The sequence below is a fragment of the Marmota flaviventris genome, chromosome 13 (genome assembly GCF_047511675.1).
Source record: "Marmota flaviventris isolate mMarFla1 chromosome 13, mMarFla1.hap1, whole genome shotgun sequence".
NCBI classification, from domain to species: Eukaryota; Metazoa; Chordata; class Mammalia; order Rodentia; family Sciuridae; genus Marmota; species Marmota flaviventris.
In genome coordinates this window covers 82138359-82154789 of record NC_092510.1, presented here as the reverse complement: position 1 = coordinate 82154789, position 16431 = coordinate 82138359, and the positions used below count along the sequence as shown (strand labels likewise).

At 39.4% G+C, this 16431-nt stretch overlaps 1 protein-coding gene across 5 annotated transcripts in view; it reads right to left on the bottom strand.

The window, feature by feature from the left end:
* Window positions 1–16431, bottom strand: part of Musk (muscle associated receptor tyrosine kinase) — a 95036-nt gene that overhangs the window by 27883 nt on the left and 50722 nt on the right. For all 5 annotated transcript variants that reach the window (XM_027942989.3, XM_027942993.3, XM_027942991.3 and 2 more), the window contains 2 exons: window positions 15480–15604; window positions 4810–4969 (listed from right to left, as the gene is read on the bottom strand). In XM_027942989.3, the coding sequence (XP_027798790.1) occupies window positions 4810–4969; window positions 15480–15604 (285 nt within the window). The remainder of the gene's footprint in view (window positions 1–4809; window positions 4970–15479; window positions 15605–16431) is intronic.

Genomic DNA, 16431 nt, shown 5'->3' with positions numbered 1-16431 from the left:
GCGAATAAATGATGAAGAAGGAAATGTATCACATTTCTGCAGGCACAGAGGCTTGAGCAGACTCATGGAAGGCTTTGGGGAAATGAAGACCAATCTCTGTTTTGAGTTGTCCTTCAAACCCTAGAAATATCTCTGGACATAATTCTAAGCACTAGACTATTTGCTCTTTCCATTTCCAGTTGTCCTGCTGAGATGAGTAAATAAACAGATGGAGTAAAAGCTTCCAAGTGAAACACAGGTCTGTGACAGAGGGGGCTGTTGACTACATCACACAAGGGGAACATGGGGACAGCTGAAATGAGAGACAGCGGCAGATTCTGGGGTAGGAAGCATTGTTAGAATAGCAAGAGGAGGCACCATGTCTGACTGGACCTCTGGCCAGCCCCACTGGAGGCCACAGGAAAGAGGGATTTAGCAGATAGGGATAAAACAGATGCTATATCAAGAACAGGGAGCTCTGGGGAGCCTAAGACCATGCTTATGTGAGATGCTCCTGAAGAAAGTGGCTCCAAATGATCCTTTTTTTTTTTTTTAATCTGATTGGTCTTACTTCCCTACATACTGATCTCAGGAGCACTTCAGTGTTGGGAGGTCATTTCCTCAGTGATTCCAGAGGGAACTCATGAGACATCTGGCAGGTCTAACTGACAAGAACAGGTCAAAGACTGGAAGAGAAAATGGCAGAAGTCTCAGAGCTCTTACTCAGTGCGCTCAAGATCCACTCTTTAGACCTGCCTGGAAGCTTTGGGGAAAAGTAGAAGAGAGTCAAAACCTCCAATAGTCAGTGACCCTCACCTGAAAAACAGATGAGGAGATGAAGAGAAAAATCTTGGAGCTTTTATGAGCAGGGCAGGTAATAACACTAGATATGTAGCTAATTTCCAACTCACGGACCTATTTTTGATCTACCATACTCTCTCTAACACGTCTAAGTCTTTTTTCTTTTCCAGTTTTTGACTAAATTCTCATTTCTTTATTTGATTCCTAATATTGGACCTTACTGTGATTCTGTATATGGACTGATTTAAGTGTGGCTCATGCAGTTCAGAGAAGGGCAAGATCACAGGTCCCAGTTATAGGTTAACACTTTCTTTATGCTGTATGCTCTACTCAGGTTCTCTGATGACCCTTTAGCCACTACTGTAAATATACCCCTGTCCAGGGTGTTCTCAAGTTTCACTTCCAGGTCCCAATTTTACCTACCCTCTGAAATTGACCTCCATATCACACTGGTGTCCACTGACTGGCCAAGTCATTGTTGGTCCCAGGCTACATGACCATTCGCCCTACTGAGATGACTGCTCTTCATCTGCATCCAGGCATTGCAGTTTGCAAGCCTTCCACTGCTACACGCTAATCCATACACTGCTCCCACTCTCCCTTCCCTCCATGCACATTCCACTGTTATTTTCCATGAGCTGCTATTTCTGATTGGCGCTACCCCTCCCCCCCTCACCTCTCACCCCAGAATGTTGCCTTCCTATGCTACCTGTGTCATACCTAAAGGTTCTTTCTACCATCAGAAGATACCCCTCTGTTTTTAGGATTACAGATTTCTCTTTGGTATATTCCATTTACTAACGGAGTTGGAATAGGTTCTCAAGATCCACTCTTTAGACCTGCCTGGGAAGCTGGGACAGGGGTGGCGAGATGATGTGGCTATGTATAGTATGGTAAAGATCATGCTGTATAGTCTTTTCAGTGTCTTAAAGATCATGCCCATGGGATGAATATACCCTTGTGTGGAGCAGATAAAACCATTTTTATTAGGTTCCCCTCCTTACTGGTCAAAGCACTATTTCCACAATTATTTTTGCATTTGTCATGAGTAGGCTATAAAGGTTTCCACATTAAATAAAGAATCCCTGTCTGGCCCTTCAGGCTTGGTATGTATGGGAATGAGGAAAGAAGGGAGATAAAGAATTTGGATACACATTTTGTAGATTCCTTTTCTGGGCCCAAATCTTAGAAGGGAGGTATATTGATTAATGAAGGAAAAGGACAAAAGAAGAGAGAGTTTTGCAACTTCTTATTTGGAATATTAGAAGCAAAATACCTTACAGGGATCCCTTACCCTGACGTGAGATGGCAACATTAGTGTAAACACAATAGTGTGATGTGGTTGGGTAGATAGCAGAACTGGGTAAGTCAGTTTGAATCTTTCTTTCGTTCTGTGTACCTTGAGAGGGATCCAGAAATTGCTTCAGGCCCCATTAAGGATACAAAAAGAGCTGAGATGGGATTAGGTAGCCCTGCTTTAGGGCCTTGGTGGGGACAGACAGGATGGCCTCTCTGAGGTAGTTGCAGAACAATCTCTAGATGGGGTTTGGTGAAAGATTCAGCTGAGAAGCAGAGGGCTGTGCTGCTCCAGAAGGAGGTGAGTCGGCCAGGGAGGTCCTCTGGGTCCCAACCAAATTCTGAAAGCAGAAGTTCCCCAGCTGCTGTCTTCACTAGCGGCAGGGGGTGGGGGGGGGGGAATAAAATACTTGTCCTGTCTTCCCCTGCCATCTAGGGGAAGAGATGGAAGGACGGAGGGAAAGAAGAACTCTGGGAGGGGATTGTCTTTAAATGAATGAAAAAAAAAAAAATCACTGGAAATGAGACTTGAAAGATTGGTGACACAAAATTCTCTTATCTTCAGTGGAAGTGTAGGTTAAGCTAAATCAGATCCATTTATTTGCTCGAGTTTGAGTATTCATATGTCAATATGTTGTGTCTTCATATAATGAATATATGGCATGTGTACACACACATAATGTATATATACCTATACATTATATAAATATATAGATAGCTAAATTGTATAGGTATATTTATTCACTTAATAGGTATTGATCATATAATCAAAGAAAACAAAGATAGTGTGACTAGAATAATTCTGGTAATTCAAAGGCATCAGAAATTTCCAGTACCTCCTGGGCCTTCTCATGTCCTCACGTTTTGCTTTTATTTATGTATTACTGTTTGTCCTACACATCTCCTCAATCTTAAACACTTCAGAATTCATTCTCCTACCCTGTTACCAGAGGACCTCCCTGGCCGACTCAAGCCCTTATACATTGCATTTCTCTCATAGCAGATCCTGGGTGTCCTCCTCTTCTCTCTGTACCAATCATTGCTGCTGTTGTTCAGGTCTTCATGACTTTTCTCGACTCCTGGAAGAGTTTCCTAGCTGCTTGCCATGCTTCCAAGCCACTTGACATCCTCCCTCCTGTCAATTTGCTAAAGGACATATCTGACCAGAGCACTTATTTCCTCTAAAATAACTGAATGATTTCCCATTGATGGACAAGTGCATTAAACCTACCCGGGCATAAACTGGTTAGAACCCACACTTCAAACTTTTCTTCCCACTTTTCACCTGACTGCAGTCTCCATCATGTTCTAGACCACTGACTTGCTGCTTTGTGAACATATTTCAACCTGTTTATCTTGTACACACATTTTCTGTTCAAATAGTACCTCTTTCCCAAGGACTCCCTTCAACTCTTCCTCTGTTGCTCTGTTGTTGTTCTTGGTCTGTGTTTCTGCAATACTGCATAGTCTGAGCTACCTAAATGTGGCTGGCTAACTTCCCTTCTAGATTGACAGTTCCTAGAAAGCAAGACCCATTTCTTAATTGTTTCCATTCCTTACTTTACCCAACACAAGGGTCTACATCCAGAATATTTAATAAATGCATGTAAAAGTGCTCTATAAAAATAGCAAAGTACTGTGTAAATAGAAATCATTTAATTTAATTTCATTTTAAATTGAGTTGAATTTACTTTAGGAGTTGTGCCATTCTCTGGAAGAAATGATTTTCCCTAATATAACACTACAGGTGGACATATTCCAGGAGGTGGTACAGGGACACTTAGTTTTGGAGTCTTTCTTTCATGGGTATGCCCCAGAGGCCCAGTTTTGTCTAGTATTCCCAATATATTTCTCTGAAGCCTCTGTTTACTTTATACTAAAAAATCACAGACATTACTGGAAAGTTCCTCATCAGGGAAGATCAAAGAAGTGGCACTGTAATAAGAAACAGCAGGCTCTGGGGAGCTGGCCCTGGGCAAGTTTCTACCAGTGCCTTACATGTGGGGCCAAACACCTCTCTGCTGATCCCTGGATAGTAGGCCTGCTATGAATATAGTATGCCTGGCATTTCCTGATACGGGGATTATTTCCAACTCTACGAATTCCATAAATGTTCTCAGGAGCCTTTGGGACATTTAAATTTTAAAAATAAACCTTTATAACACAACACAAATATCCTAGAAATCCATGTGTCAGCTCTTTTCCTTGAAAATACCTGTATGCCCTGCTGTTGCCTAAAACAGGAAAGGAACAACCATAAGAGTCTTACTCACAGGAACAAATGCCCCAAGAAGTAGCCATGCAAAATTGGCTCAAATATGGTAAATATCTGACAACTTACTCCTGGAGAGCCTTGGGAAGTTTGGATAACTCAAAAAGAGAAAGAAATGAGAAGGGGAGGAAAAGGAAATTGTAAAAAAGAAAAATAAAGAAGGAGGTAAGGAAGAAGGGAAGGGAGGGAGGAAGGGGTGAAAGGAAGAGGGAAGGGAGAGAGGAAAGAAAAGAAAGAGATAGAAAGAAGTGAGCTCCTCAAGTTGTTACTCAACAATTGGACAAGCGGGGATTTCATTTGTGAGGCAACAAATTAGCCAAAATCCTTATCTAGGTCACCTCTGGAGTATTCTCACTGGGGACTGGAGTAGGAGATAAAGGTTTTTCCCAATGCCAGATGTGGTGGAATAGCACCCACTCTCCCCTCTCCTGGAGCCACGGGAACATGCAGGGCCATCTTACCTGATACACTGATGGTGGCAGCAGCCTTCGCTGTACTGAATTTCTCTCCATGTCTATTGGTAGCTATGCATGTGTAGAGACCTGGCTTGGTGATAAACAGCTGCAGCCGCGAGTCAATCACTCGGTCTTTCACACTCTCTTGAATGGACCCAGAAGAAACCTGATGGAGTACAGGGAAAAGAAAAAGTAGAACTAGGTCAAGGATTTCCTAATATGTCATACTAGTAAACTAGAAGGGAAAAGCATTGGGATTATGATCAAAAGGCGTGTGGTAGATTGCAAAAGTAGCCAAAAATTTTTCCGGCCCTAGGCCCAGGACCTTACAGTGTGACTGTAGCTCTTCCCTCTAGAGGTAGTATCTCTTTCCACACTTTGAATCTGGGTTAGTTTGCCACATGTTTTAGGATGGTTGAGCAGAGACTTGTAAAGTTCTTGCATACTGTGGCCTGCTTTCCTTTTGCTTTGAAGCCTGTGACCCCCTGTGAACAAGCCAGTGCTAGCCTGATAGAGGAGAAAACACGCACATGGTCATTTACCTCCACTGCTTCAGATAGGAGCCAACAACATCGTTAAACATACGGGTAAGTCTATTCTGGACCACCAGTACACAGTCAAGCTGCTAATCATAGGAGCCAGGCTGGTCAAGATCAGGCAATCTTGACCCAAATCTGCAACCCTAGCCGGCTTGTGGCAGATTAATAAATGGTTATTGTTAAGTCACTAAGTTTTGGGGTGGTTTGTGATATAGCAACAGATACTTAATGCAAAGTATGAAAGATGATGCCCTGAGCAGATCCTCCAAGATGCTTCCTCTATTTCCTGAAGAAAGGGACAGTCAAGTATGAGGGATTACAGATCTCTGGAATTCTTTTCATAACATGTGATCAGTTCTCCATAAATGCATATCAGAAAGATAAATGAATATTTAAAAAAAAATGGTTGCAAAGCCAAGTCTCTCTCCAAGACACAGCATTCATATTGCGGGACTTCTGAAACCAGAAAATCAAATGTCCTTGAAAAACTAGAATATCAGTGCAATATTTGCACACAATTGAGAGGTTAATTGACAGTACTTATTCCATAGTCACCATAACTCTAACTGTATGATAAAGACAGCTACCCAGCACATTCTACCAGGTTGCAGAGTTAGAATTCGTACCCTAGTTGATCTGATACCAAAGCCCGTGCTTTTAATCATCATATTTCTTAGTCCTTCCCCAGTCCTGGAAGGGAGACAAGTAAGGAGCCATTAGAAATAAGAACAGCAACAGTAAGTGTTAAAGTTTGGATCTCAAGTATCCCCTGAAGCCTCCTATGTCAAAGGTTTGGTCACCACTCTGTCACTGTTGGGAGGTTAGGGCAGGGCAAGAGGCCTAGTGGGAGGAAATTACAACATTATGGGAATATTGGTCCCCCAGGTCTTTCCCTCTTTCTCTCTCTGCTTCCTGGTTGCCATGAGGCGAGCCCCCTCCTCCCATTGCCATGATGTACTGTGGTGCCACAGGCCCAAAGCAACGGGCCCAGGGAACCATGGACTGAAACCTCTGAATCACTGAGCTAAAATAAGTCTTTCCTCCTTTTGAATTGATTTTTCTCAGGTGTTTTCTCACAGTGATAGAAAGCTGACTAACAGAACAACCTCAACAAATCAACCAACGAGGAATAAAATAAAAGTCTGAGATATGTCATGCTAAGGCGGTGGCACTTTTTGTAATGGTTATTTCTTCATTGTTTTCTTGAGTATTGTACCTACCATCTTTTCAATAATTCTCACTACTTTTATGGGGAAAAGGATGCCAATTTGAGGGAAATTCATGTGAAATGACAATTAAGGAAAAACCCATGGTATGCCTTAGTCTTGCTTGGAGGAGTGTAAATGGGGCCAGAGGGAATCTGAGCCTGGTTACCTTGGAAGAGATTCCTCTAATAGTAGGAAATGAAGCTGAGAAAGAGGAATCTGGAGCCAATTATCTTACTATTTTGCAGGAGAGAGGATTTTCAAAGACTGGCAATTCTCCCTAGCTCCAGGTGGCCCCTGTCCTTGGCACCAAAGCTTTCTCTAGCAATGACGCAGGGAAAATTTGTCCAATTCACTTCTTTCTCTTTTTATTCTCTACCCTCACTACCAGTCTCACCACTAGTCTCCATACCTATGATGAAAACTGGCTTACGTGAGTATCAATTTACCTTAACTGGGGAAAATTCCCGGGTCAGGTCAAGTGTTATGGCATTTTCTCCAGATAAGCAACCTCAAGTGGAAAGAAAAATATCTTTCTGAGATACACCCTAAGTTGGAAATTCTAGTTGAATTCATCACTATCATATTTATCAGAAGTTCAATGTCTTGTGGATCTGAGCATGCAAGTTAGAAAGAACTGAACAATTTGAAGTCTAATTTTGAACTTCCCCTGAATTTGAATACAAAGCAGCAAGGAGAAAAAAAAAAAAAAAAAAAACAATGAGTACAAACCCTATGTTCAACTGACATGCTCTATGCCGTTTCATATTTTGTTTTGTTTTTTAAAATAATCCCATTTCAGTTTGTGTATTACGTGGAATTCGTAGGGCCACTGCTTTCCTCCTTTGCAAATCTGTTTCTCTCCCCCAAGAAGCAGGGCCATGCAATGCCTTGGAGACAACTGAGAAATAAGTAATTCCGAAATGCTGCTTAGACTCCCTCTATTTTCATGTTCACACCTAAGAAAGCCACTGCTAAATACCTCCTCAAGGTCACTGAAAACGTCCTTTGTAGGAAAGAGAAGCAGTTTTTAAGCTGCCTGAGCTCTCTTCTCCTGGATTCCATCCAGGTGTTGAAATAGTTTGGTGAGGAGACCAGCAAATTGGGAGGCTCGCCCCTGCATTATGACGTGGCTCCTAAGTGCTTTTCCTCCTGTGTCCAGAGACCTCACTTGATTCAGTGGGTGACTCATGCACAGCAGGCCTTGTTAGTCATAGTTTGAATTTGTTTTTCTTTCTTCATAGATCATCCTGACCAACAGTTTAGTATTTTTGATGATCTGAAAATAAAAACAACCCTCTGCCCTCTATTTGATTCTTTTTGCCTCCCTGCTTTAAAAGATCAAAGGGACAAGTTCAGATTATCACTGTGAGCTTTCACCAAGATATGCCTAAAAAATACAGAGGACAATGATCCCCCTGTATTCGGGGTGTTATATCTGAGATTGAACCAACTGTGGAGTGAAAATATATTTTTTAAATTGCATCTATACTGAACGTGTACATATTTTTTTCTTTGTCATTATCCCCTAAACAATACAGTATAACTACTGTTTATACAGCATTTACACTGTATTAGGTATTTAAAGTATACGGGAGGATTGCATAGATTACATGCAAATAATACTCCATTTTATATAAGAAAAATGAACATTCAAGGATTTTGTTAACCACAGGGGTCCTGGAACCAACTCCCCAAGGTCCCTGAGGGATGACTGTACTTAATTGAAATGACTCTGTCTGGAGTTTACAGTAAGTACATTGGTTTCTGCAAGTCACTCAGGCACTCTGCCTTGAAGGAGCCATATACACAGCTCTGTGCTCTGGGGATAGGGTTTTGTCTTTTTGGTTAAGGATAGCTTTGTGTGGCCATAGATGTGTTAATTTGATTGACCACACTAATCATTTCACTGTGTTATATGTAAATCAAACCACCATGTTATACACCTTAAAGATGTACAAGAAAAAATAATAAGATTTTTTTAAAAAAGCAGTAAAATAGAAAGTTCTATCAAATAGTCTTAATAACGCACAGCTGAAACAGTGTGTACAAAAACTCTTTGAAGGTGATATAGCAGTCTTGACAAATAGAATATTTTTATGTATCAGTAATAGTTTTTTTTTTTTTTTTTTTTGTAGTGCTAGAGATTAAACCCAGGGCCTTGTGCAGGCAAGTCAAGCACTCTACCAACTGAGCTATATACCCAGCCCTCATTAATACATTTAAATTGAGAGATGTTGCTATATCAATTCTGCATAAAATATAGACAAGCCTCCTTTTAAGAATATTAAAAACCACAATCTTCAACATAAATGGTTTGGCTATTTATTTTACAAAATTCCTCTATTAAATTAAGATATTTCAACTTTTAAAATGTCTTAGGAATTACATTTATTGGACAAAGAGAGACATGTAATTTTTCTAAATTTTTAGTTGAATGTGCAAATATCAGAGGTATTATTAACATAACTTTAAATAAATCCAGTTATAAAAATTACAAGGATTTTAGTTTTAAAAAGTAAGCTCTGCACCGTTCACATCAAATTACTACATCAAATTACTTGTAAAAGGAAAATAATATTACCAGTGAGTCTGAAGCTCATCTGTGACTACAAATTTCCATGAAAAAATAAAAATAAAAAAGAATGGTATTTCCATAGGAAGAAAGCAAAATATTTCTTAATCATTTTGGAGTATGTTGCTTGACTTTCTCCAGCTCTTGGGCTAACGGTCCAGGGTTTTAATTTACTGGCATGTGCACAGGGTGGGGGTGGAGAAGAGGAGCAGTCCCATCTTTCAGACGGCTGAGTACTTAGGAGCGTGTCCAGAGGTTAGTTTACTAGCTCCTAGTTAGAGTCACAGTTCAAACTGTTTTATTCTGTGCCAACCGTCTTCCAGCTCTATATCTGTCTTCATTCAATACCCTAAAACAATATCAGAGCTGTGGGCTCCTTCATATTCTCTTGGATGCACTTTCTGAGTTGCTACTTTCACAATGTTCAATGCCTGAAATTGCCTCCATTTCCTGTGGTTTGCGTCAGTAAGGGCAAGGGCATGTGGATTTCGGTTTGGGCTTGGGTAGTGTTACCAAGAACTTGGCAGTAAGAACAACACATGCTCTCTGACCATAAGAACTGCGGATATACTTTTGCTTTCTTCCTGAATCAAAGTCACCGTTAGTGTATTTTATTCCTGTTTTAGCCTCAGAGGGGATAGATCTGTTTTGCCTTCAACTTTTGATGAGTCATATCTTGAATGATTAATTTGGGGCTCTTTTATTATTCCTGAACTCCAACAGAGAACGATCATGTATCCTCCACATATCTACTCTCATGCAAGCCTTTTGAAAATACTGAATTTTAAAAAGCACATCTAACCATTTCTTTATTACTGTGAGACAAATTAGTAAAGTTACATGTCAGCCTCCCAATTTCCTTAGCATATCTTTATGCCACCTTCAGAGGCTTATGTCAACTACAACAGCTTCACGGAAGAGTCACAAAACACACTGCCAACTAGGATTGGATTTCAACTGACACTTGAAATTTAATTAGAGCGGTAAAGCAGAGCAGGGACTATGTGCTACTTTATTATAACCTAACAGAATTAGAGCACCTTAGTCTGATGTTATACTAGAGGTCATCTTTGACAGCCATCCGACATCTGTGTCATTATCCACATGAGGGATCCGTGTCTGAGTGGCAAATGGAACTCCCTTCAAATCACGTTAGCTGAAGAGGGACATTCTTAAGTCAGCTAACTGTGTCTAATTCTCATTCTGTCATGGCTTGAGTTACAGGTGACAAAGTGGTAATTTGTTTGCTTACTGTCTTCTGAAGGGATCTAGGATAGACAGATAAGATGAACCAATTTTAATAACAAATTATGAGAAAGTGGTTTTGCTTAGGTATCAGAAAAAGATAAAAGGAATTTTCCATCAAAACAACAGAAGTAAAAACAAGAAGGAATAATTGAAAGCCTTGGAGGTTTGCAAAAATATATAAGATGTCTTTTGTTATTGGTAGCCGTAAAATTTGGCATCCTGTTTTACATCTTACCAAAATTTCACACACGGACACAATTTGTTTTCCACAGCCTTCCCTCCCCTCTCCTTCCTCTTCCTGTGCCCCGTGTCCTAGAAATAGAATTTAATATGATGTGAATTATACCAAAAGACTTTGCCTACCTATAAGAAAAAAAAAGAAGTCTCCCATTTTCTTGTTGAAATACTTGTTTTAAAAATAATTGGAGGGGGCTGGGATTGTGGCTCAGAGGTAGAGAGCTTGCCTAGCATGTGTGAGGCCCTAGGTTCAATTCTCAGCACCACATTAAAAAAATGGTATTGTGTCAACCTACAACTAAAAAACAAATGTTAAAAAACAAACAAAGCATAATTTGAGACATCCTTTGTCTCTAGTATGCTACTGTTAATATAGTGCAATATGATAACCTATGTTCACTACAACCAAGATACCAAAAAAAAAAAAAAAAAAAAAAGACTATCCTACAGGAGATGGAAGATGAAAATAACCAAGCACCAGTTGGATGACTTATCAAGGTTTGTGTTGGTAAGTTATTCTGAGAGTCATTCTTTCCTCACCCAAAGGTCTGGTTTGGGCATGTACCATATCTCTTTAATGAATGACAGGGTGTCCTAGCTAGGATAAGCTTAAGAGTTGACTTAAGTCTCCTATTGTGTAGTAAAGGATTAAAAGGTTAGTTTGATGGGCTTAAGGTGCTCAAACCCTGCACCTTACAAAGAAAGGTCCTCCCTGTGGCTCTTGGGGACATCCTATTACCCCTTGGAATATTCTGTCTGATACTAGTATCTTTGCATCCTGAGAATTTGGGCCATACCAGATAGTTTACATTAACCATGTGAGTTATAATGAATACTTCTTTCTGTTCACCTGTAACCCTAGAACATACTGCATCCATTTTATTTCTGGAGGTCTAAGATCAGTCCTGTCAGTACTCTTTGTCTGATAATCGACTCCAGTAAAAACTCTGGATACCTATGCTAGGTTGAGCATCCCTGGATGGCAGTACTTAAACATGTTGTCACATATGATTGTTGGGAATTAAGTATTGTTGTTGCAGCTTTATTGGGAGAGGAAAACTGATTCCCTGTTACTGATTTTAATCATTTTTTTCCTGCCCTAAACTTTAGCCATAATAGCTTTTCTGAGTTCTGTGAGTGTTTCTAAAGAATCATCAAACAAGAGTGTGCATGAATGTGTGTTTGGGGTCTTGTGGATGCTAACACACCTGAAATGTGTAGACAAAATGGACAAATGTCTAAAGGGCAGGGTTGAGCTTCCTGGCAACTCCAATGGAAGAAGCAAAGAGAAGGAAGCTCTCTTCATGATTTAGGCTCCTAGAGTTCTTAGATACAAAGGTTTTTATAGAAGATCTGAATTGTAGTCCCTTTCCATCTTCCCAAGAGGACCTTTTGGGGGAATAAATGACTCCAATAAAGAGACCTCCTATCAACTAACAAATTGGGGGCTAAACAGAAGAGGGCTGCTAAGGAAAACGCATTCCTTGTATTGTCTTAAATGTTCCCTAGTCTCTGAAGAATTATGAACATGTCCATGAGGGAAAAATACAATTTAAAATACTTGGCAGGTGCAGAAGGTATAAGGTGAAATTGCAAGGGCATCAGTTAAATGATAACTCTCCTGCTCCAATTACTTCTCCTCTCTTCCTCCTACCCAACCCTGACATAGTGACACAGAGCAGCTAAGAAGTGAGAGGATCACAGGTGAGCAGGAGCTAAGAAACCAACCACAATTCCTCTGTGGAAGGCTGGTAGCATGACTACAATAGTCCTGAGAAGGGAGGAAGGAATATGTCTTCCTGCTTATGAATGCATTTGGATGTCTCAGTTATTACTTAGGACAAGACACCTCAAATTACTAAATTAGGATGATGTTAATGATTTAAAATTATATACTAGTGTCCAGAAAAATCACAGAGCCTGCTTGAGGTAGGCTTCTCTGGTAGCAAAAGAACCCACTTTGCTGAATAAAGGACAGAGAAAATAATGAAGATTGTATTACATGAAAATCATGCTTATTCAATGCCTAAGTTACAATAATAATCATTTTAGCTCATATCTTTATTCTTTTTCTACCTGAAATCTTATCAGATAAATAAACTCTAAAATCAAGAAAAATAAGTTCAGAGAAATATGGAAGGTATCGTAATCAAAGGATCAGACATTTTTAGTAATTTTTGGAAGATTAAGAGAGATGATGTGATTGGATTGATAGACAGATTAATATCAAGTAACTAAAATCTAACACAAAAGAAGAGGTTTCCTGGGAGGGAAGGGACACATTTTGGAGGCTGAGGTTATGGCTCAGTAGTAGAGCACTTGCCTATCTTGTGTTAAGCACTGGGTTCAATGCTCAGCACTACATATAAATAAATGAATAAAATCAAGGCCGATCGACAACTAAAAATAAAAAAAGACACACACACACACACACACACTTTTCCAAGAGTCCTGGAAAATTTCAAAGGTGAGATAGGTAAGCTGTAAGCAGAAGTAGACTTAGAGAAAGTCAGCAAGGTACCTGAAGAACTTTGGGGGCTATACATGGAGCACCAGGCATCAGCTCATGAGCCAGAGCTTGTGGATGAGATTTCCTTGTTGGGAGTTTCTATGGTGGACAACTATCATGGGTAACAGAGCCTGAGGAAAAGCATACAGACTATGTAGGGCTACCCTATCTCTCCACAAAAATAGGCAAAACCAAAAGAACTAAAAGATTGATGTTTTGAACCAAATCCATTTAATAGCAGTCTAACTAGAGAGAATGTGGAGAGGAGAAAAGCATTAGTCAGAGATACAGTAGAGGTAACATCTGAGTTTGAGAGAAATTTGCATCTCATCTTCCTCACCTCCAGCTCTGTACCAAAGGAAAATACATAAATGTGCCAATCAATTCTATAAGCCTGGCATAATATTATTAGCAGCATAATCATAATAGCGCACTAAAAGAATAGACCATTCCCATTTTTTAAAATGGAGGCAGTAATCTAGAATAAAATTTGGAGCAATTTGAAATAACACCATGAAACAAACAAACAAAACAATGTTTCAAGGAATAAAAGTGATTCAAATAAAGGAAATTCTTCAATTCAAAGTGAAAATTACATGTTCATCAAAAAGCCATATAATTGGTGGCAAGGAATTTTATTGCTTATAAAATATCTTTCAATTAAAAGCAATTATTAAATTAAGAATTAACATATTTTCACTTTACCTAATGCATTAAGCATATCAGGAACTAGAAATTGCATGAAAATCAAATGTAAATAGACAAATGATAGAACTTATAAAATATAATGACAATAATAACTCATGACAGGTTCCTTTTTCAGATATTGGATAAGCTAGGTTATTCAGACAAATCCTCACACAAAAAAATTAAAATTCTGAAAAAAAATTTTAACACATATAACAAAACTTAGATATTCTCCACTGGTTAAGATACTTTTTCAAAGCCAGAAAAATTGAACTTATTTTTGGATAGCCAAATCAAAACTCAGAGCCCATAAAAGCATTAGAGCATTAAAGATACAATAAATTGAGAACTCAAAGAACTAGATATCAGGGACATTTCAGTGTGAACTACAAGTGAAGTGGCCCACATAAAGAATGACATTATAATTATAAAGCATTCATTATAATTATCTAGGATGTCCAAGGAGCTTCAAACCTTGAGATTGTTTTGAGGTAGTCCAAGATTAGAAGCAGCTCTTGTTCCCTAGCAGAGACAAGAAAAAATTCTCTCCAAGGGAAATTACCTTCATCTAGACCTCAAATTAGTTTCTGACATTTTTTCAATACAATGAACTACAGATAACCAAAGATAACAAGGCACACAAGAAAACAGAACACAATGAGCAAGAATCAGAAAGAAAACAGACAACGGAAAAAGACCTACAATGATATTCCATCCCATGCAAATAAAAGCCAAAGTTATTTCCATGACCTACCCAAATCTGTAGGATCCACAAGGCCTGCACACACCCCTTCCTGCTTTGCTCTTTGCTCATCCACCTCTAGCCATGCTGGCTTCCTTGCTGTTTCTCTGATAGAACATGCATATCCTTATCTCAGAGCCTTTGTCAGGTTATCTTGTCAAGCTATGTACATAATCTCCTTCATCTCAGAGATTTGCTCAAATGTCTTTGTTTTAATGAAGCTTGACCCTGTTGAAAACAGACTCTCTCTCCCTAAGGTCAATCTTTCTGTCTTCTTTTCTACCTTTATTATTTTTTTCACAGCATTTGATAGAATCTACATAAAATATATAGTCTCTTCTTTGTCTTATTGTTTGTCTGTCTTTATTCATCAGGTGCCAGCTCTCTTTAAGGGCAGAGAACTTTGCCTGTTTCATTTGCTCCTGTTTCTACAGGACCTAGAGTAATGCTCAATGCTCCCATGCTCAACATATATTTATAGAATGAAAAAATAAAGTGTTAAAAGCAGGGCCTGGATCAAAACATTACCTCATATGTGTTAGCTCTTATTACCAGTATTAAAAATGAAGAAAAGTATGTTGAACTGACAGATGTGGATTCTAATTCCAGATTGCTTTTCCCTAAAGTAGCTTCCAGCAGGGAACTAACCTTTCACTGATGGATTTTATGAAAATGCATGGAAAGGACTTGTTACCTCTTCTTTTTTTTACACAAAGGCATAAAGAAAGCATTTGATTTCTGACTATTCCCAGTGATACAAGAAAAGAAGCAAACTCCTGGCATCCAAATTCTAAGACAGTGATTTCCAGGACAAAAATAGATGCAGGTGGGACCAATGACAGAAATAAAAATAACTCCCCAAATCTATGGTCTGTCTTGAACTTCACCACCAATGGGTCTTCCCCAAACAAGTCCCCATACATATGACACTCACAGCATTTCCATTTTCAATCCAGCTGATAGTGGGGACAGGGATGCCTGTTGCTGTACAGCGCAGGGTCACAAAGGAGCCAAAGGAGACATTGTGGGATTCAGGAGCCCGCAGGATTCTGGCAAAAACTGTTAGGAAGACAGAAGTGGTGAGTGACTTTCCAATAGAGAATGACCAAGCTAAAGTGGCCTTTTAAAAATCAAATCTGACCATTTTTCCCTCTGTCTTAAGGTCAATACCAAATTCCTGGCCTCCAAGGCCTTCACACCACGGACCTTGCATTTCTCACCAGCCACGTTCCCAGTGTAAGAGCTTGCCCCCATTATTCCTCCGTCTGGTACACTCACCCTGGGTCTACATATGGCAGGTTCTTTGTATGGCTTAAGTCTCTGTTTAAGTGGCATTTCCTTAGAAAGGATCTTTACCCACCCAACACACAGTGTAGCCTTCGCCCATTCATTCTCTCATCACCCAATCTTATCATCTCTGCAGACCTTACCACTATCTGATTGTGTGAAATCAAAAACTTTTCCAGTTTCATTCACTGCTATGTGCAGTACCCAGAAGAGTCCCTGATCAGAGGGAGCACAGGATATACTTTATGGAATTGAAGAAATAACTGATTAATGTTCTATACCCTCACAGTATCTAAGGGGGAGGTCAGACAAAAATCCATCACATTTTTCAGAGATTGAATTGACATATTGGCAAAAAAGAATATTTTAGATAAAATGTGGGTAGGAGAATGAGTAATTTATGTTCCTTTCTGAGGCTGGATTCCCTCATTAAATAAAATGAAGTTCTTTTGATGTGAGAAGTTCTACCTTTAACTAAAGAATAGGGTTGAGGCCCAGAATGTATCATAAATTGGAAGGTAATTAGAATCTCAGAATTATTAAACTTGGAAGAGGCTTCAGAGATAGACCAGATTTCTGTTATTACTTTATAGATGTGG